The sequence below is a fragment of the Brachycentrus maculatus genome, unplaced genomic scaffold, assembly GCF_059751285.1.
Source record: "Brachycentrus maculatus isolate JH-2025_06_01 unplaced genomic scaffold, ASM5975128v1 h1tg000185l, whole genome shotgun sequence".
Classification (NCBI taxonomy): Eukaryota; Metazoa; Arthropoda; class Insecta; order Trichoptera; family Brachycentridae; genus Brachycentrus; species Brachycentrus maculatus.
Window position 1 is genome coordinate 559,832 of NW_028280936.1, and position 21,117 is coordinate 580,948.

Sequence of the window (21,117 nt, forward strand, 5' to 3'; positions counted from 1 at the left end):
TATTGTTTTTTTAAATTATTTTGAATATAAATATAACTGTTAATGCATTTGAATAAAAGTTCGCTTAAAAACTTTTTATTTGTAATATGTAGTATTAAATTTTGATAGTTTAGTAGTAAATTATTCCGCATATCTCCTTACTACTACATACTAGATTTATTTATTTGTTATTAAATTTAATTCATTTTTCAATGTACACAATTTTGCTTTGTAGGAACCGTTTTAGGTGGAACTATGGAGCTGCAAGGTGCTCATATTTCTCTCGGCTGTTTCCACGGCATCAACTTCAAATCCAAATCTTGGGCCTTGTTCAGCTTGAAAGACACCTTTATAAGCTTTGCTACTGAAGCGCAGCAGATTCCTACCGACAATGGTAATGTTCATACTTCATATCATCCCTGTTCAGCCTCTAACAAATCTCCTCTTAAAAAACCTCTTACTAATGTGATGGTGACTTCTCTGGCCATGATACATAGCACCAGACATCATTGTTCAAAATACAAACTCATTACGAATTTGACTGCAAATCGGTTCTGGAGCACCAGACATCATTGTTCAAAATACGAACTCATTACAAATTTGACTGCAAATTGGTTCTGGAGCACCAGACATCATTGTTCAAAATACAAACTCATTACAAATTTGACTGCAAATCGGTTCTGGAAAAATCAATGGCTGTACAGACTTAGTAAGATTATAATCGTACTTAGGGTATACTCTATGATAATTATCATACAGTATATCAGAGTATGGTCCCTTGTTCTTTTACATTCCTAATTTCTTATCATTATTATTTTAATAATTGACTGTTTGTTTTGTTTTGTATAGGAGAAGTAGAGGTCCATATTGTTCAGAGTCTGACAGCGAGTCTAGGGGCCAGTAGTGGCACCACAGTCCAACATGAATCCATGGCCACTGTGTGTAGAATGAGTAGAAATATGATATTTCCACCCCAGTTTAAGACTCTGCGAGAATGGTTCCACTATGCTTTCTTTAACAGCGATATAGACGGTATGTAACTAATAATATTATTAATGTGATCCATTTCATGCATAGTTAACCATGTCAAAGTGTGGATAAAGTCTATTGTATAAAAAAAATATTCCCTAATAGTTATGGGCAATAACGTCGTGACAATGATAACAGATATTAAATTTATTTAAGAAATAAGACTTCTAGTCATATCCGTGAAATTAATTGCATTATTTTTTTTAATTGTTCTAAAATTATCTCTAATACTGATTTACAATTTTAATTTTATTATAACACCTCTTTCTTCTGGCAACACTGACAGCTAAAAAATACCGAAACATTCCATATACCAGTTTTATCATGTAAATTAATAATGATTACATTTTCATAAAAAAATTATTACATTTTCATTAAAAAATATTATTTCATCTTTGGTTAATCTGACAATCTAATCATGTATTGTGAAATTATTTCAGTTAAAAATTGTACCGATTTAACCTTTTATATGTGTTCTCTTATAATGTAATGGTATACTTGTGTGTCCGCCTCCGTGGTGGCTGGTGGCAGCGTGTTTAGCTGCCGTGCTGGAGGTCCCAGGTTCGATTCCCAGGGGGAGTGAAAATAAATATGTATTAGTGATTTTACATTGTAATATTTATTTAATATTACCCTGGACTGGTTCCTGATGCGCAAGAGTGATCACCTTGCCTTCATGTAAGTAATGATCAAGATAACACTGCGTCAATTCGATGCAGTGCCCTATGCACCATTGGGTGTGGATAAGAGTTATAAGGAATAATAAGTAATACTTGTGTGTGGCACCGTTTTCGGTCATTTAAAAAAAATGCTTTACCAGCAGTAAACCTTGCATAGATGCAGCATGGTTTCTTGCGGAAAGGAATTGTTTGAATAAGCCAAGTAGAGTGTTAAATGGTAATTATAATAGTGGGTTAATGAATCACATCACAAAAAATAATAAAGTAGACCAAGGTTGCTATAAAAACAAAGTATGCAAGATGTGTTAGAATCAAACACCTTCCAAAGTGTTTTTTCAATTTTTTTATTTTTTTATTAAATTTAATTATTATTATTTCACTAATATATTTTGTCCACAGCCGTGGAGTGTTTCCCTTCACTAGAGAGAGACGCAGGATCCTTAGAGAGAGACAGACAGACGGACCGAGAGCGCCCTCAGAGGGCCACTCCGAGCACCACATCCAAGCTGATAGATCCGCATCATACGAGGGAAGTTATTTTCTCACTGCCATCATTGCAACTACATCTCAAAACTCAGCACCTGCAGCAAGCTAGGATACCCAATAATCCAGGTGAGATTTAAACTGTAGCCAGAGAAAAATCCGCTTCTTTGCACATATTTTAGATAAACAATTATTTAACACTTCATATTTACAAGCCCATGTTCCACACGTAGCATCACTCTTAATTGTTTTTTCAATTTTCCAGAGGAGAAGACAGTTGTAGAATGCAGTTTCATCACAGAATTTGAGGATCACATATTTGTTACAGTCGATGCAGAAGCATTTTTCTTCCTCCACGATTTGATTTCGTCATATTTAAGAGAAAAAGAAAGAACGGTAATATTTGTATGTTATAAAACCTAAATATTTTAATGGTTGCTTGAAAAATGGATCTAAGTATATCTGTAAAATCTTATCTGGGTTGTTAATTTCTAGTGTTTATTTTTTAAATTTTTTAAATTTAGGCTTCCACATCATCGTCTTCAAACGCCGGCCGATCACAATCACCGGATGTGGCCAATCTCCTATCTCAGAGTTCCGATGCTACGAGCAGCAAAGGTAGTGACGATGTCCTTTCTCCACCCAGTTTGGTGAAGTCCGCCGACACAACTCCTAATGCTAAAAATGCCATAAAAATCAATATATACGACAAAGACTGGAGAGTGTATCACTGCAAGACCTGGCACTTGGAACCCACAGTCAGGTAATTTCAATATTAATATTTCTTCTTTATTCGACACCTTTCCACAGCCAGGCAGTGTATAGAACTTGACCATTAATAATACAAAGGTTAGGTGATTCAACACTATACTTAAAGGTGGAGACTGACCGGAGCATTTCGTTGTAACGTAACGTCGTAACATCGCTCGCGGCGAGCATCACCGAGCATCCGAAACTATGGATGGAGCGCTCGGCTCGGTGTACTGACTGCCTGAATGCTCGTATGGTAACGTGTTACGTTACGACAAAATGCTCGGGTCAGTCTCCACCTTAAAGCAGTAATGTTAACCCCCAATTTATTCAGATGACGTCAAATGTATTAGTGTTATTCTTAGTGTTGTTCTTCCAATCATATTCCACTCCTAGATCCAAGACCTTAACATTGTGTAATTTGTAGGCAGCATTTTTGAAGGTGATAGGTTTGTAATCGGCCATACACCTCCTTATGTGAATCATTGTTTAGTACAACAATGGTATATCTATCTCACAATAGTAGATCAGGGAATAGACCCTTTCATTTTTAGAAAGGGTCTAATTTTATCTTTTCTCCTAAATATGTAACACATTTATATAATTATTTGATTATAAATTTGATATTTTCTAGATTGCTATCCTGGGCTGGGAAGTCTATCGAACCATACGGAGTTGATTACATTCTGCAAAAACTGGGCTTCAGCCACGCCCGTACTACAATACCTAAATGGTTACAGCGAGGCTCATTAGATCCTTTGGATAAACTTTTAGCACTGATTTTATTAAGACTAGTTGCCATTATTCCCCACAAACAGAATTAATTATTATGTTTCTGACAATATTTGAAGCATTAACATTGTGATTTTCCATTTCATCAACTTACAAAATAACTTAGTCTATAATAATTTTTCCATGGTTTTTTGTAAGTTGTAATATTATTCTTACTAAATTAATAAAACGGTATTTAATATTGTCTCATGATAAGCATCAGTCAAGGATTTTTTTTCCTTATAAATTTGTGGTCACTATTACGAACATATGTATTATTGTAAAAGTATTAGGGTAAGTTAATGTGCTCAAGGTCGGGAAATTCTAGAGCATTGTTGAATTCATAATTATGGTGTTTGTAGAAATAGTTATACATATTTATGCTAAATGGTTACGCAATATGCGTAGTAGAGCTTCTTTTGTTAGAGAACTGGATGACCGACATTCCATTAACTGTTTTACAACTCGGCAGCATATTACAACCTTTCTTCACTTAACAACCACTCACCCTTATGACTGTTATAGTATGCCTACAAACACTACATCATCTCTGCATGCTATCATGTCAGGAAGAAACAATTTGCAACATTGTCTACCTATACCATACATGTGGCATTAACCTTTGCCTTCCGGTGCTAAAATAAAATGTGCGTCCCGCTGTTGGGTAGTCACTACACAATAAAAAATTAGCGATTTTAAATCGGAAAAATACGGATATTCATAGCTAATCCCCTTGATTAATTATAAATGAAGTCAAAAACTATAATAATTTAGATTTATCTGCTGAAAACATTAAAAAACCATCTGGCAATGCTCACGAAAGAAGCATAAGTCCACTCTGGTTGCAACCCCAAGAGCGACTGCCGAGTGACGCTAATGGTGCTAGCCGCTAGCCAGAGGAAGACTGAGAACATTGAGCTTTGAGCTCCTCGCACTTACACAGTGCAAGTATGCGAATATAGTGTAGCGCTTCCCGCCCACTCCTCACGCGCTGTTTATACGCAAATTAATTCCGATATTTACAAATTACCTCCGATGTACCCGATAAATTCTGATTATTATTAACATTCTTTTTTAAATCAATGCGTAAATATATTATGGAGGAAAATACCTAAAATCTTAGCCTTGTAATTATTATATTTATAGAGATATTATGGTTATTAGGAGCAATGTGTACTAGGTACACAACACCGGGAAGGGAAGGTTAAGTAAGCACCTATCCTACGCTTAAAACATCAGTAGGATGACATGAGGAACTTATTTACTGACCAGTTTTACAATAAGATTGGTGATCTAAAATATTGCTAAGTGAGGACTGATTGTATAAGTCAATCTAGTATTGTTTTTTACTGTATTATGTATAATCATGAAAAAGCTCTCTCAAAGAATGTACATTTATCTATAATTAGTTTGTATTAAACAGGTGTGCGAGTCTTTTAAATGTGATATGGGTTTTAATTACTTTTTATTTGTTAATATGCATTAAGTAAAACTTGGTTAGTTGTATATTTTGAGCTATATTTCCATTAGTATTTTAATGAAGCATATATGTTACCAATATGTATAATTATTCATGGCAATAATTATTAATTTTTATATGTTTGTATGTGTGTATTTGTATATATATATATATATATATAATAGAAAGAAAAAAAATTACCACTGAATTTGAAAACCCTGTTTGAAGTTTATTTTGAATTACATCGCTCATGATAAAGCAATTTGTTGTAAGCCACTTGCTAACAAATTCGCAGGGGTGACAAAAAACTGCATACCTAAAAACGTTTGCGTTATATGTACTTGGTATAAGTATTTTATTATTATTATCACACACTTTTTGCCTCCCCTGTAAAATATGTTAGGTTTATGAGACACAAGTTATTCTTTAAGAATTATATTTAAAGTTTTTTAATTATTTATTGAAGTTTGAAATGGGATAAAGAACAATATCATCACCAGAATATTCATATGTACACAATTTAAGTTTCATCCTAATATTCACACTTTGTATAAATGTTGGCATTTGAAGTGAAAAAATATTGATATGCAATGCTGTCAAATTTCAACACAAATTGATTTGAGATAAAAGACAGGTTTTCTAAATTCCAATAAAATAATTATTATTATTTGAAATAAGTATTTTCACTCACCGAGTGGTGAGTATCATAAAGACTGAAGGTTTATGTTTTCAATGATAATATTTTATTTGTATGTATCTATACTATCTTAATATTATAAAATATTATTTTTATGTATAATTTCAATTTGTATGACTGTTATATAGATACACGTTTCAAATAAATAGCTCAAAACACTCCTGTTAGGAACTGAGGCAGTCTATAAAAGGATACGTCTTGTTATACACTGCTTTTGTTACAGTAATAAACCACTCCTAAGCTGGAATTCTGAATGCTATATTGTTATTTGTAAGTATTGTGTTGGTAAATTTCTATTGGAGGACAAATTAATACCCATTTGATTTTTTATTCGTAATATTGACTCTTAGGTGATCAAGTTTAAGGACGGTTTTCTGGCAGAATTTGAGCCAAAAACAACAAAGTTCAGTATGCTTCAGTTTAATTTTTTTGTATCCTTGACTATCCCTTTGTATCACAACTGTAGAAAGTTAATTTAAAATAAAATAATAATTTGTCCCTCGAATCAGGTATGAAAAATATGCTGCACTATGTAGTATGTTAACAAATATATTTTCTTTTTATAGTTTTGTGTAAAACACAAGTTTTGTGACATGTGTGTTTTTTTTGTCCCAAAGTCTTCAATTGGAATGTCGGTTGAGTATTTCATGTGAGTAACTTATTTTCCAATTATTCACTTGGCTGATTTGATTCAACAAATTATACATTATCATCATATAAATATTGAAGTGCTGCCATTAGAACTACACCAGTGCCTTAAATTATTTTCTGCTCCATGACAGATTTGATATAGCATTCATACTTCCAAATTTAGTTCTATAAATTGTTCATATCACCCGTTGATGTCATATTAATATATAATTAGCTATGTAATATGTTTGTAAATATTTTGTTCGTATATATTATATAAATATTGTTTATTTGTCTTCAAAACGATAAATTTATAGCCAAAGGTCATCCAAAGAATATCATTTGTAATGTAATTGCAAATATATGTACATAGTGAAGATGTGAATTTTCTTGAAATGTGCAACATAAATGATATGAAGTTCAGAATGGGGCATAAAAGTATCATTTTTTTATTAACATAATGAAAGTGCGGAAATGTAGTAGCAGCTTGAAGAATTCATGGTTAACCGCTCCAAGCTGCTGCAGTTGGGCATTCCACAGTTTCAACTGGTCACAGTGTACTCTAGTCATAGAGTACACTGCTCAAAACGTAAGTGTGCGAGTGAGATTTTTAAATTTGAACTATACCACATTGAAGCAGTTGATCTTGGCTTTTAGTTTATTTCCGCACTTAATGTCACAAAATAAATACCTAGTACACTAATATGTAGTAGGTATTAACTGCGTAATATAACAAAATATCAGTAAGAGATCTAACAGTAAAAAAATAAGGAAGCTTTGTTTAAAATATGATTGATTTTTTAAAATCATTTATCATTTTAATTACAAAATTCTAACACAGAGTACCACATCACTATTTTATATTAAGCATACATATACAAAAAAAAAAACAGAATTGGTAATTGTTCTGTGAGTTTAAAGAGGTTTTATCAATACACCCAAACGCTATATTAGAACTTTTTTACTTGGAGGATGAAATGTGTTTTTATTTTATTTTGTTCATTTTCAGTATGTAAATGTTAAAATATTAAATAAATTATAAAATCCATCTACATGTGTCAAAATACCATTTTATTCAATAAATAACATACATAATGATAACATTAGTTTAATTTCATAATCATCATAAGTTTACTTTTTAATATGAGAAGCTAGAACATCAATTTGAACCAGAGAATTTTCAATTTCTTCATAATAAAACAATGATCTTTAGAAGCTAGAATTTAGAACTTCATGGATAAAAAATAGTAAATCACTAATCTAACAATACATACTACTTTTGAAAATACATAATATTGTGGGCTTTTATTATTAGCAATATAATACATTGTACATTTTCACTATTCAATTTAAGTCACAAGTGAAGCTACATTTTAGTTTTAGATGTTTTTTTTTCAAATAACACTAAAGCGAAGCTGTATATAATTACAAAATTATGCAAATGTGTGTGCTCCAGTATTATTCCTTACTTCCTCCTGGAGTTTCCACCGCCAGCTAAGATGGTTGCTATTCTAATAAATATATTTAATGTATCCATGTAAATTGACATCGCCCTAAAAAAAAAAAAACAAATGTAATAAATGAAGGAATTGATTTCATACGTTTGAAATTTCCTGTTAGAAAATTTATACATACGCGTTTATTGGATCAAATGGTTGATATCCGTAATTAGGATACATTTCAGCTTTCTTTATAATTCTTTGTGTGTCATATACTAAAAGACCTCCGAAAAGAACAAGTCCGCCATACAGAGAAATTGAATATAAACCTGGAAAAAATAGTCAATTTCAGAAACTAAAATTATGATTTCTTTAATTCATTGCCAATTAATTAATTTATTATTTATTCACCTGCTCCAAGGACAGTAGTTGGTGGCAAAAACATTCCAGCTAAAGACGAAGCAAACACCACGCCTAATCCCATGGCCAGAGGAGCTCCCATTGTCAAGAACTCACCGGATGGAGCACACACGGCTACTGTCGTCAAACCACCTACCACTCCAGCAGTGTACCTGGAAAATACACATATTTTTATTACTATTAGTAAACAATTTTTTTTAATTATAATTAACAATATTTCGAAAACCCTAGAGTACAGGAGTACATAAATAGTAGATGAAATACCGCATGACTCCACTTACGACCCATCTCATACACGGACGCCGATTGCTCTGATTCCTGACAAGTTAACTGTTGAGTTTTTTTTATTAACACTTTGTGGTCTGCTTACGTATTAGTACAAGTCTCTGAAGTTGATGACAGTTATGGTGTGACTATCATAACGAGAGACAATGTTTTATTTTTATCGGACAATAATTAAATGCTTGGCATACCAGGTGTGAAAATTACTAAACACGATTAATGCGGCAGCACAGAAAATGGCCAAAGGGCTGGAAAATTTTAAGAACACTGGCACGCAATGTGTTTTAAAAATGCTGTTTTCAGAAATAAAAAAGAAAATTACATACTTGATACTGAATTTTAAATGAAAAACAATTTTTTTTTAAATGTAGTAATGGACTCACCATGCAGCCCTGACAAGAAGCGGTCCTCCAAGGAAACAGAGAGGAGCGACCATGGCACCCATGACAGCCGAATGGAGCATCCAAGCGAACTGTTTCGTTCCAATACCTGGTTTATACTCAATGCTCCTCATCATAGTTCCTGTACCGATGATCAAAGCGAAGGATCCGAGTATTGCCTAGAAAAAAATACAGTAAATTAATCGAGACACCTTCGAAATAAAACATTTAACGTAGAATGTAACACAAATTTGAAAAGAAACTTACTAGCCAACCGCTTCTCGTAATAAGGTTCATCATAGTAGGTGAACGAAATATAGCCATTGCAGATGCTGCTGTTAGTCCTAGTGATCCACCGAAGTACAAATAAGTATCCCTGATTCGATCCTTTACAAATTGCGGCCAAAAGCTGTAGAATTTGATCAAATCAAGTAAGAAATAATAATTCACAAATTGATATTTATTTATATGCTTATACAGAAGTGATCAAGTGAAATGCGGAATAAAATAAGAATTATTAAAATACATATTTAACCAGAGTACTTATTCTAAATAAAGGAAAGCAGAAACCTCGTTTGCACATTTCTCAATCAAATTAATACACCTTTAATTTGGAATACTCTAAAATCAATTTGTTTTATACATTGATATGTTATAAAATATCACACGTGTTTATACGTAAATTTAATTGAGCTAGTTTTATATTATCTATAGCCAGGTATCTCAGAATACCTAGGGAGATGGCTGGCAACTATAATTATTGCGTGTTTAATTATTTGCGTACGGATAATTTTCATTCTCATCTACCAGAGAGAAAAAAAATAATACATAAAAAATAATAATACAAGATAACAAATAATACACTTACTGAGACTCTTCTAAAGTGCCCGGTCTGGAGGAAAGCCCGAGGCCATAGAAGCATAGGGCTCCCATCCCCAGGGCGGATGCCCCAGCGAGGGCGCCCTTTCCAATCCCATATGCTGAAAAGAATATAATCTTAATATACTGCGTCACTAAATTGGCATTTACATTATTAAAAAATTATCCTTATTTACACCTAACGGTGCAATAGGGCAGAACATAGAATTGACGCAGTTTCAACTTGATCATTAATTAAATAAAGATATGGTGATCAGTCCTTCCAAGCAAAACCCAGGATAATATTAAATAAATACTGCAATGAAAAACCACTAATGATTATTTGAACCAACAAAGTTACACCGGAATGAGATTGGGCACGCTGATGATAAGCTGGCGTCAACCGGAACTTTCCGACCGGGAGTTACTATAGGTCGAAGAGCGGGAGCAGAGGGAGAAATGAAACGAAGAGTTTCATACAGCAGACATAACTGATTTATTTTTAAAAAAAGGCACCTGCTTTATAGCAAGTCACCATACCTACTGAGGGAAAGAGGCAGCGATAGCGTTATCCCTTTCTTGACCCTAGGTTAGAAACAATAGTATTATACTGTGCTCCGATTTATGTCTACAAGACAACTATTGTTACAAACAAATGAACTTAAATTTAATAATAATTCCGAACGCAAAGGTTATTCTCCTTGAGTGGCAAATGCTCCTCTATTGGAGAAAAGACCTTCGCTTACATACAATTACGTGAAATCTCGGTAAATACTACACAATAAATCAGCTATGTCAAATATCTTACTGCATTACATATATTCTATTGACATTTCTAATGCTAAAATTCTTTTTGAGGACTGCCGCGTGAAGAAGTCATCTAGCCCATCGGGCACCTAAAGTGTCTTATTGGGGCTGCTTCGAATAAGTGGCAGGTGTGCCACTTGTCCGATACAATTATTATTACGTTTCAACCTTTCCCTTACGGTGCTAAAAACTTCCGCATGCTCCGGTAATATGTATTTTGTACACCATATGAAATTGTGATTTAAAAACGTGAATATTCCTAAATGTTGCTTTTATTGACCATAGTTGAAGTTAAAATGTATCAATTTTGTAATTTTAGCTCTGGTAAGTACATAAAAAGAAAAAAAAATACATCGTAAGTATCCTCCATAGCTAGCGTAATGATAATAACCATCCCAAACGACGTCTTGTATGCAACTAAAATGAGATCATAGGAAACAGTAGGAAGCCACGTGCGCATGTACGTAAAGTGTGGTACGCACGCATACTCTGAGAAACGTTTGTGTATTGGTCATTCTATCCCTGATTTTCTCACAATTTATTTATTTCCGTCGTTACAAATGAACAACATTATATTACAATACTTTTATGTAACACGTAAAAGTATTACGGAGGAATACAAAAATTCTGAGCCCGTATCTATTATATTTTGTATTGATATTCTCATTTTTAAAGTCGAGTTGTAGTAAATTCATATCACTGGGAGGGGAAGGTAAATCATATTATCATTTTAGTTAATACCCAGTCTGCCTATCCAAGTCTTCACAATCACTCATTTTGATGATGTTTCCCTGCACACAGCACTAGACGTTTTTTCTTAAAATAATAAATTATTACAAATTTGACTGCGAACCAGATGTGGAAAAATGATGATTTGATATTTGATTACATATTATGTATCTTACCATATACTTTAGTATAACGGGTTGAGAAAATCCACTTTAGCAATATTTGATAGAGCATTATGCGGATAATAATAGATGGATGGCGCAAAGAGCACGGATGAATAGCAATTGTTTTTAAAAAGTATTTAAATTAGTGTAAACGTAATAATGATATAATGCGTACCATTCGGCCCTACTGGAGCCATCGCTCTTTCCCATAGCGACTTTGTTTTAGTTTCCGTACGAATAGAGCTTCTGGAATCTCTTGCAAAAGTCCGCAAAACATGGTTCCGAATAGCGAAATTATTAGATTGGGCATTTCTAATGATGCAGGATGTTTGCACTAATAAGAATTTGGATTGGTTGAGACGGGACAGCATGTCGAGTTATCTGAAAATTGTTCCGAAAATTACATATTGCACAACAATAACAATAAATTGCGTTCTTTTGATTGTGACGAGAATTCATTGAGATAGCTTAAAAACTAACCGAATCGCAATATCTCATACTTACAATAGTGAAAACAATTAATTTAAATATCGGTCCGCCAAACTTCGTGGATAATGTATAATAAACTCGCAGCCCAGATTATATACTACCCGCAGCTTCCAGTTTCCAGAACCGCCGACGATACGAAATGTGAAATGTCAATTCTAGATCCAAAGATTATTATAGAATGGACCATAAACTATAGAAATAGAAACCATGAATATTAAATTCATGCAGATGCCCGCACGCCTAAAAATTTAAGTGTGTCATTTTATTTCAACACCATTGACTTGCACACATCAATGTACTCCAATAGATAAAGATTTACCTAGTGAGAGTTGAGCAAGGGCCTTCCTCGGGAGTCCATTCTGAGTCCAATCCTATACAATATTCATGACATTAGAAACGTAATTCTTCTAAACTCTAATAATTAGATTTTTTAAAAATCAAAACACGATTTTTACTTGTGCAATGGTCACGTTAAGATTTTTTTCAAATTAAAAAAGAAGTAACCTTAAAACTTTATAAAATGTATTGATATAAAAGTACGCTCTTTAAAAACTACGTAAGAACTTTTTACATATGTAACACTTTTTTGCTTATGGCATGACCTTTTTGCTTTTGACAGTTTTGTGGAAAACTGAACCAAACTGAACTGACAGATGTCTCGCTTTCCCGCAGATTTTCTTTTATCGAATTGTCGAGGGTTTTCTTGATTGTAATATTCGCGCTGTACTTCTTAAACACTTTTAACTGAATTTTAGTTATTCAAATACTTTTATCAATATTTAATTTTTGTAAATACAAGCGTGCGTCGTGATATTGATCATTTCATTTAGATTTTTTTATTCAGTTGAATTTATATTATATTTTACGTATATTTAGGAAAATTTCATTTTCAAAAACCTTATTCAAGCATTAATGAGCACGTTTTCCAAAAAATATTATTAGTCCACATATGGCAAAATGTTTATGCAGAGTAGAGAAGCCGTGAGAGTGAAAGTAAAGGTGAGATAATTATTTATGAAGTTTTCTTACAAAACAATACAATTATGCAATTATAAATATATTTTAGATACTCATTGAACCTTTATTGTGTTTAAGAATTGGTGCTCTTATTATAATTTTTCATTAAAAGCCGTACTGAATGGAATCATGTAATATTTCCTACATCTATTATCAAAATATTAAAAACATGTTATTAGCATTTTTGCTGTTACTAAACGATATTTTAATCCATTTTATCCAAAAGAGGAAGAGTGACCTTCCTAACATAAATATAAGTATATATCTTATATCTCACATCTAATAAAAAGAACCATAAAATGTTTTATTTATTTTTTATTTTTTACAGAAATTTGATGGTAAACTGCCACCAGAACAGCAAAAATTTTCAGTTGATCCGCAAATCACATCACTCGAAGTTCTCCAAAGCATTCTAGCTAAAGCATTTAATTTGAAGGGAGATTTTTCATTGTCATATAAATCTATCGACGATCTCGGGCAAGAAGATTACCTCGCATTATTTTCCGATTGGGATTTAGATGCTGCTTTCTTACGGTAAATTAATTTCATTAAATGTATTTATGTCCACAAATTATAATGTTAAACTATTATAAATCTCTAAATCACATTTCAGCGCTCAAAATGCATCTTCCTTGCACGGCACAGAGCCTTGCGTTCATTTACGGGTTGATGTAAAGCCATTACCAGAATGTTCCGGAGAATTAGAATTAGAAAACCAAGTTTCCACGGTCAGAAGATGGCCTTCCAGACAAACTTCAGACCCTTCCACCTCCACAAGCTCTCAACACAATCAAGAAAATTCAGAACAGAGACAATCTCAGACTGGCTTCCAAGGGTTGTTTATGAATCAGGTATGTTAGCACATATATATACATATACTTTTATCATCATACTTTGCTTTACTTCACATTCCTAGGGAGGTGAAAATAAACATAAATGATTTTCGTCATATGTATTTAAGCTACCTGGACCAAAATAGGGAATTCCAATCAATTAGGCATCTTATTTCACTTAAGGGTATTACTGTTTGAGCAACTTTATATGAGGTATTTGACGTTTTTATCTAGATGGAGAAAACCTTAAGTATGGTGTCTCGAGCATTGAATCTGTCAGAAGATCCTAACATTCCCATGAGGCAGCCGCTGAGTGATGCTGAATTCAGATCATTTCTTGATCCTGTTGGACAAGTTGTACAGGGAACAAAGTTGCGAGAAGTTATATATTGCGGTGGAATAGATCCTAGTCTCAGGTAGTTTGCCTTTCGTTATTTGTTTTGTTACTATATTGTACATATATATATTATACGTTTGCAAGAAAAGAATCCGCCACTATGTTTAAAATTTATATTGAAATAAAATGTGTATGTATATTCACCCATTCTTTCATAATGGTAATAAATCTCCATTTTAATTTCAAAGGGAAATAAATATAAAAAATATTTTATTTTATTAAACCAAATTGAATGGATGATCTTACTTACAATAAAACGGATAATATGGTGTAGCTTATACATATGACATATGATTTACAGAATATATATTTTATATTTTAAAAATATATATGATTTACCGAACGATAAATCTAACATTTTAACTCACCCTTCTCATTCCCTTTTCCATTACCATCAAAAAACTACAAAATACTATCACAGAATTACTGAAATACTCACTTTTGTTATTGTAGTATTTTACTTGATTTAGTTTCTGCGCACTTACAAACAGAATGAAAAGAAATACACCCCATTCATTTATACATTCTTATTTTGATTTTTTGTAACATATTGATTTACGGCAATAGGTATACCAATGTACTTAATTATTATAGCTTAATAAATATAATATCATAGTAGAAACCTTTTATTATGTATTAATGATTGTAGGAGAGTTGTTTGGAAGCATATTCTTAATGTTTATCCTGATGGAATGTCTGGAAAACAAAGAATGGATTATATGAAGAAGAAATCATCGGAATATTATACATTAAGGGATGTTTGGAGAGATTGTATACAAAAGGGACAGGTAAAAATGATTTTATTATTATTAGTATTTTTATTTTGGCTTGTCTTTGAAAGTGGAATTAAAGGATGATTAATGACTAAATATTGGATACAATAATAAATCACATATTTATAAATGTCTTCTTTTCTAGTATTTGCTCTCGCCTCTATATTTTTATTTGCATCTTCCTTTGATTTCATATTATATATTTTCTATCACATTAAGCAACTCGATATAAATATATACAATTTTAGGTATCAAGCGATTTAGCATATGTGACAAGCATGGTGAAGAAAGATGTTCTGAGAACAGACAGGCATCATAAATTTTACGCTGGTAGCGATGATAACCAAAATATTGCTTCCCTGTTCAACATATTAACAACGTGCGTACATTAATTTTATCAGCCTTTTTGTGAAATTTGTGTAGTCAGTTTTATGAACATAATCTAAAATCGATGTTATTGTTATAGATATGCTTTAAATCACCCATTAGTGAGTTACTGCCAGGGTATGTCAGATCTAGCATCTCCACTTTTGGTGACCATGAGAGACGAGGCTCACGCATATATCTGTTTGTGTGCCCTGATGTCCCGACTCTATCCCAACTTTTTGCTGGACGGTGAAGCCATGACCCTCAAGTTCTCTCACCTCACCGAGTCTCTGCAAGTTTATGACCCGCAGTTCTATGCCTACCTTAAGAATCAACAGGTGTTATAAATTTTAAGATTTAATGCTTTCTCTTAAATATGTTTTCTAAAATGTAACCTAACTTAACCCAATAATTACTTTCAGGCTGATGACCTTCTTTTCTGCTATAGATGGCTCTTGCTGGAGATGAAAAGAGAATTCGCTTTCGAAGATTCTCTTCGCATGCTCGAAGTTTTGTGGTCGTCACTTCCTCCGTCTCCGCCATTTAAAGAACTGGCTCTTAAAGACAAATCTTTTTGTCCGAGTTACTCGGCCGAAGGACTAGACGAGAAGCCTATCAGTCCCCTTATTAAAACTCCTCGTGATAATGCTTATACTAAGCTTTGCGCTATGAGAAGACAAAATTCTTCCATGAGTCTCGCCGCTGCTTCAAAAACCAAAATAAAAACATACAAAAGAATGAATCAAAGCCTGGATGAAAATATTGGTAAAAAGAGTAACAGCGCTACCACTTTAGTGTTTTCCAAGGAATTCCAAAGTTTGGATGATGCTACAAATTTATATCAGTCATTACGTGGAAAGCATAACGATTCTGACACCAAAGGTAATATTGTTTCTGGCAGTTCTTGTAGTATTTCCACCGCCTCATCGTTTGAACCCGAATCAGAAATAAGTATCGCCACCGAAAGTATTAATGACTTGAATAGTACGAGTCAGCTGACAAAATCTGTCAGTATAGACAACATATCCATTCCTGATGCAGAAAGTGTTTTTACATCTCCTAAACATATGCCATTAAATGTTCATAGCAAAGAAGGACTTCACAGACTTGCGCTTACTGCTAAATTAACTTCTTCTTCGGACAAACTTAATAACCAAAATAAAAATTTAGAGGACAAAACTTCAGTTAAGCTGATTGAAAATTTTAACGAGTTCAAAAATCTTTCTTTGGTAAAAAAATCTCCTAATAAATCAAGAGTAGATTTGGAAAACAATATTCAAGAAAAGAACTTTAATAAGAATTCCAAAGCCTATGTTCCTTGTGATAATCAATCATCGAACGTTTTACGGGAAACTGAATTTGAAGATAGCAGTCCGGATGACTCTAAGGATTATTCTCCCATGATGACTTCCATGACCAGAGAACTGAAGCTGGAATCTGATAAATTGGACCAGCAGCTCTGCAGCCAATGCTCCAACAAAAATAATTTCTCCAATTCATTTGATAATGATGTGTTATATGAAGATATCGATTACAAATGTTCAAATTTCGATTGTGATGTTCGTGTTAGCAAGAAAAATAAAACTGATGTCTCTAAAATACATACTACTAATGGTATAACACAATCCAGTCTATCAGAAAATAGAAACTTCAATAAAGTGGCTGATAAAAGTAATTATGATGTGTTTGTGTGGGAAAATCCTCTTCACGATAGAGTGCCAGAAATTGAAGAAATTAAGGCGAGTTTTGTATCGGATCACAGAGAAAAAAGCAAAGCGACAGATGTTTCCAAAATGGAGATGTGTGATCATGCGAATGATATTTCTCACGAGTCTATCGATGCTCTTAAATCAATAGTTGAACCTTGTATCGAAACTGCAATAAAATCTAAAAGTGTCGAAAGTGAACTAGCAAAACCAAACTCCAAATTTTTTTCCAACATGTCACAAGAACTCGAGAATGCTCGAAGAAACTGTGAAGTTCTATTGAATAATAAAAAACCTTCAAACTTACATTCTATAGCTGCTACCATATCAAATTTTCAAAAGAAATATGATATTCAAACCCAATCCTCGAATAATGCAGATAGTTATAGTTCGAGTAATCGTTTAACAGGAAATGTAAACATCTGTGAAGAAATTGGAGATTCTGGAGAAACAAAACCATTTCCATGCTTACTGCCCCCACCACACGTGTTTGGGGGGGGAAATCCATTTCTCATGTTTTTATGTTTGACTGTTTTAATGCAACATAGAGAGCACATTATGCGTAATCACATGGATTATAACGAACTCGCTATGTATTTTGATAAAATGGTTAGAAAGCATAATGTAAATCGTGTTTTAAATCAGGCTAGAAGGATTTACTCACAATACTTAAAACTTCAGAATGAGCATTGATTATTTTTTTTATCATAAAGCTCTATCTGTTGCTTGTATTCTAGTTCCTAATAATACTTTCTTTCTCTTGTTATTCTGTACAAATTTGGAAATTCATGTTAAATAAGATAGGATATCAGAAAAACTTATACTACGCTTTCTTTAGAAAAAATATTTTTACTATCAAAGTAAATCGATCAACAAATCAATATTTACATATCGCTCACTCCTTTCAAGAACGTCATAAATAAAAAATCGTCAATTTTCAGTTGTGCATGTTTTAGGAATGCCCAGAAAATGTACTATATCCCAGCAAAAGAGGCATATTTTTAACTTAATATTTACCCGCTACAGGGCAGAAAATGTTGTTTTTACATTTTGAAGAAAATGTATTGTTTAATTTTTTTTTTAAATATATTAAATATTTTTCAAATGGAGAAAAAACCTTCAGGTTTTACCTAAAAAGATCTGTTGCACAGTAAAAAGTTCAATAATAGGCTTGATATCTATTTTTAATACACTGTGTTACATTTTAAAACATTAAAACGTTCTCCTGAAAAATCAAGTTTTTTATTTATGACGTTCTTGAAAGGAGTGAGCGATATATAAAATATTGTAATATTTTGAATATGCAGTAGTCCTCACTTAAAAGCCAGATTGTTTAATGTCAACTCACATAATCCTTATTACAAATTTATTGACATTATGCTCTCTTTTCGAGAACCATTATAACTCAACATACTATCGTCATTAGCAGGAGAGACAATGTTTTATGTGTCACATCAAGCACCAAGATGATGATGATGATGGTAACATCAGGGAGCCCCCTTAAATGCTCAGCAATGGTTAGTTAGTTGCTGACTAAATTGCGTTATAACTATGTTGGTAGAATAGAATCTGATTGTTAAGTGCATACATAAATTAACAATTTAAATAAATTTCTGTGCATAAATTTTGCTACTATAATTTTTTTCTCATTTTAAATATACTATCTCCAATGATCATATAATTAAATTGCACTTTATTTGTAAAGGTGAATGCACTTTCCATTGTAGTGTTTTACAATAAAATTGAAAATAGTTTCTGTTGAATTAAATATTATAATTTATTACAGTCCTGTCTCTACAGTGATAATAAGATATGACTACATGTATTTATTATAAACACAACTATACGCATTTCAAAATATGAACGATATTCAATAAAGGATATTGATCATAAACCCTCTTACAATGTAGAAATGTGGAGAAACCCACCTGTGTTGTAACCAAATAAATAAAAATTCTTATATTTTTATGAAAAACAATAATTTAAAAAATAAGTGAGTAGCTAATATAATTATGTTCTGAATACAATTTAAAACTTGTCTTTCATCTTCAATATCGAAACAAAAACGGCACATCACCCATGATATATCCAACATGAGGAAAGGGGAGTCATAACTATTTTGTCTTATTCTGTATTTGTTTTAAATAAGATACATTCCATGAATATTGATGTTCCAGTACATGTATTTAAACTATGATCACACCTTTCATATTTTATAAGAAATTATAATAATGTCAAGCTTGTAGTAACATTTTCTAATGATTATAGTAATTAGCTTATAATATAAGTCATCTGTGATAGGGGAATATTGTAAATATGTTTGACATTAAATATATAAGATGCTATTTAATAATTTGTTTTGCCTGCACACTGCATTATTATAGAAACCATTTAATATACAAACCGTAATAATATTAATATTTAAATGTCTTTTATTTTCTTGTGAAATTACACACATTATCATGTTTTGCTACACTTCAGGTCGTCATCTCCTTTGGCAAGACCTAATGTGGTCACTGAATACATATCGCTCACTCTTTTCAAGAATGTCATAAATCAAAAAACTTGATTTTTCAGGAGAACGTTTTTAAAGTTTAAAAAAATAATACAATGTATTAAAAATGAATATCAAGCCACTTGTTGAACTTTTTACTGTGCAACAGATCTATTTAGACAAAACCTGAAGGTTTTTTCTTCATTTGAAAAATATTTAATATATTTAAAAAAATAATTAAACGATACCTTTTCTTCAAAATGCAAAAACAACACTTACTGCCCTGTAGCGGGTAAATATTATGTTAAAAATATGTCGCTTTTGCTGGGATATAATACATTTTCTGGGCATTCCAAAAAACATGCACAACTGAAAATTGACGGTTTTTGATTTATGACGTTCTTGAAAGGAGTGAGCGATATGATTGTAATTTATTGACGAACCTTGCATGGTTAGTAAATAATGTCAGTATTGACTTGTATATTCATTAAAGAAATCAATACAAGGCTTTCCTTGAAATTATATATAATAATTAAATGTATACATTTAAAATATCTTTGATGGATAGTGCTTATATGGTTATTATTTTTATCTGTTTTATTACTTTTATCAGTACTTTGTTTTCATAACTATTATTTCTTTCATATTTTATTTTTATTTAAAATTGATTCAAAATATTAACTTTTAATTACTTAACTGTTTCATCTTCTTTATTTAAGTTTTTAAAATTATTATTATTAAAAAAAAAAAATTCTGTTAGTCAAGCATTTTGTATTTTTTGTGTTTTATATTAACACTATTATTATAGTTCTTCTTATAATATCTATTGTATTCTTGTCAGTGCCCTTTACTATGACCTAAATTATATTGTATACCCACACACAGGCCTTGCCTTTGTGGGATCTTTTTTTTGTATTTATATTTTTATATATATTTTTTCTATTTGTATTTTATATTATGTTGTATAATGCAAAAGAATTATAAATAAAGATTTTTTTCCACATTATCACAAAATGACTGCCGAATCAATAAATGTTAATATTTATTTTCAAATCAAAAATATCTTTATTTTAATTACTTGAATATAATTTCTTTATGTTTAGTGTTGTGTCCGAATACATAAAATAGTATTATATTAGAAGTGTGTTAATTTTGTTTTTGTTACTGGAAGTTTACAAAAATTAAAGCTGGCGTTAAACCATGAACCCGTGCATGTTAGCAACTTTTGGTGACAATCAGCATAGCTCCCTTGGCGCTCCTGTGGTTGTATTGGCTAAGGGAAGATGTGTTGAGCGCTCTTTGTAAAGCAAAATCAAAATCTTCGATTTTGATTTTGGCAGCATTCTTTTAATATATATTTGCTTACCTTCGCTGGTTTTCAGACAGCTTGTCCATCTCACAGTGCACATTACTGTCCATAATTTAGTGGTCCGAGAGTATTGACTATCTGCTGTTTACACACCAGTTTCCTTCAGACTACATACC

The 21,117-nt window shown here is 32.1% G+C and overlaps 3 protein-coding genes across 3 annotated transcripts in view; 2 read left to right on the plus strand and 1 right to left on the minus strand.

Moving 5' to 3' along the window:
- Window positions 1-3,908, plus strand: part of tweek (transmembrane protein KIAA1109 homolog tweek) — a 41,491-nt gene extending 37,583 nt beyond the window's left edge. The window contains exons 46-51 of the mRNA XM_088262614.1: window positions 215-373; window positions 829-1,011; window positions 2,088-2,300; window positions 2,437-2,567; window positions 2,696-2,934; window positions 3,556-3,908. Coding sequence (XP_088118740.1) covers window positions 215-373; window positions 829-1,011; window positions 2,088-2,300; window positions 2,437-2,567; window positions 2,696-2,934; window positions 3,556-3,745 — 1,115 coding nt within the window. The 3' untranslated portion in view covers window positions 3,746-3,908. The remainder of the gene's footprint in view (window positions 1-214; window positions 374-828; window positions 1,012-2,087; window positions 2,301-2,436; window positions 2,568-2,695; window positions 2,935-3,555) is intronic.
- Window positions 3,909-7,528: 3,620 nt separating this feature from the next.
- LOC148307908 (growth hormone-inducible transmembrane protein-like) lies at window positions 7,529-12,197 on the minus strand. The gene is made up of 8 exons (XM_088262615.1): window positions 12,062-12,197; window positions 11,733-11,938; window positions 9,868-9,979; window positions 9,267-9,408; window positions 9,003-9,178; window positions 8,329-8,489; window positions 8,114-8,246; window positions 7,529-8,031 (listed from the first exon to the last, which is right to left on the minus strand). The coding sequence occupies exons 2-8, from the start codon at window positions 11,926-11,928 to the stop codon at window positions 7,944-7,946; spliced, it is 1,008 nt and encodes a 335-aa protein (XP_088118741.1). The 5' UTR covers window positions 11,929-11,938; window positions 12,062-12,197; the 3' UTR covers window positions 7,529-7,943.
- A 463-nt stretch (window positions 12,198-12,660) lies between these two features.
- Window positions 12,661-17,934, plus strand: LOC148307909 (uncharacterized). The gene is made up of 8 exons (XM_088262617.1): window positions 12,661-13,045; window positions 13,392-13,597; window positions 13,677-13,914; window positions 14,131-14,312; window positions 14,943-15,081; window positions 15,315-15,445; window positions 15,533-15,770; window positions 15,855-17,934. Exons 1-8 carry the CDS (start codon window positions 13,004-13,006, stop codon window positions 17,829-17,831), a joined length of 3,153 nt encoding a protein of 1,050 aa, XP_088118743.1. The 5' UTR covers window positions 12,661-13,003; the 3' UTR covers window positions 17,832-17,934.
- The last annotated feature ends 3,183 nt before the right edge of the window (window positions 17,935-21,117 follow it).

Coding starts and splice junctions, on each gene's coding strand:
- LOC148307908 (XM_088262615.1), bottom strand. CDS start 11,928: ATGCTGTCCCGTCTCAACCAATCCAAATTCTTATTAGTGCAAACATCC. Junction 9,980..11,732: donor GGCTCCAGTAGGGCCGAATG/GTACGCATTATA, acceptor TATTCTTTTCAG/CATATGGGATTGGAAAGGGC. Junction 8,247..8,328: donor AACTACTGTCCTTGGAGCAG/GTGAATAAATAA, acceptor TATTTTTTCCAG/GTTTATATTCAATTTCTCTG.
- LOC148307909 (XM_088262617.1), top strand. CDS start 13,004: ATGTTTATGCAGAGTAGAGAAGCCGTGAGAGTGAAAGTAAAG. Junction 13,915..14,130: donor AAGGGTTGTTTATGAATCAG/GTATGTTAGCAC, acceptor GTTTTTATCTAG/ATGGAGAAAACCTTAAGTAT. Junction 14,313..14,942: donor GGAATAGATCCTAGTCTCAG/GTAGTTTGCCTT, acceptor TAATGATTGTAG/GAGAGTTGTTTGGAAGCATA.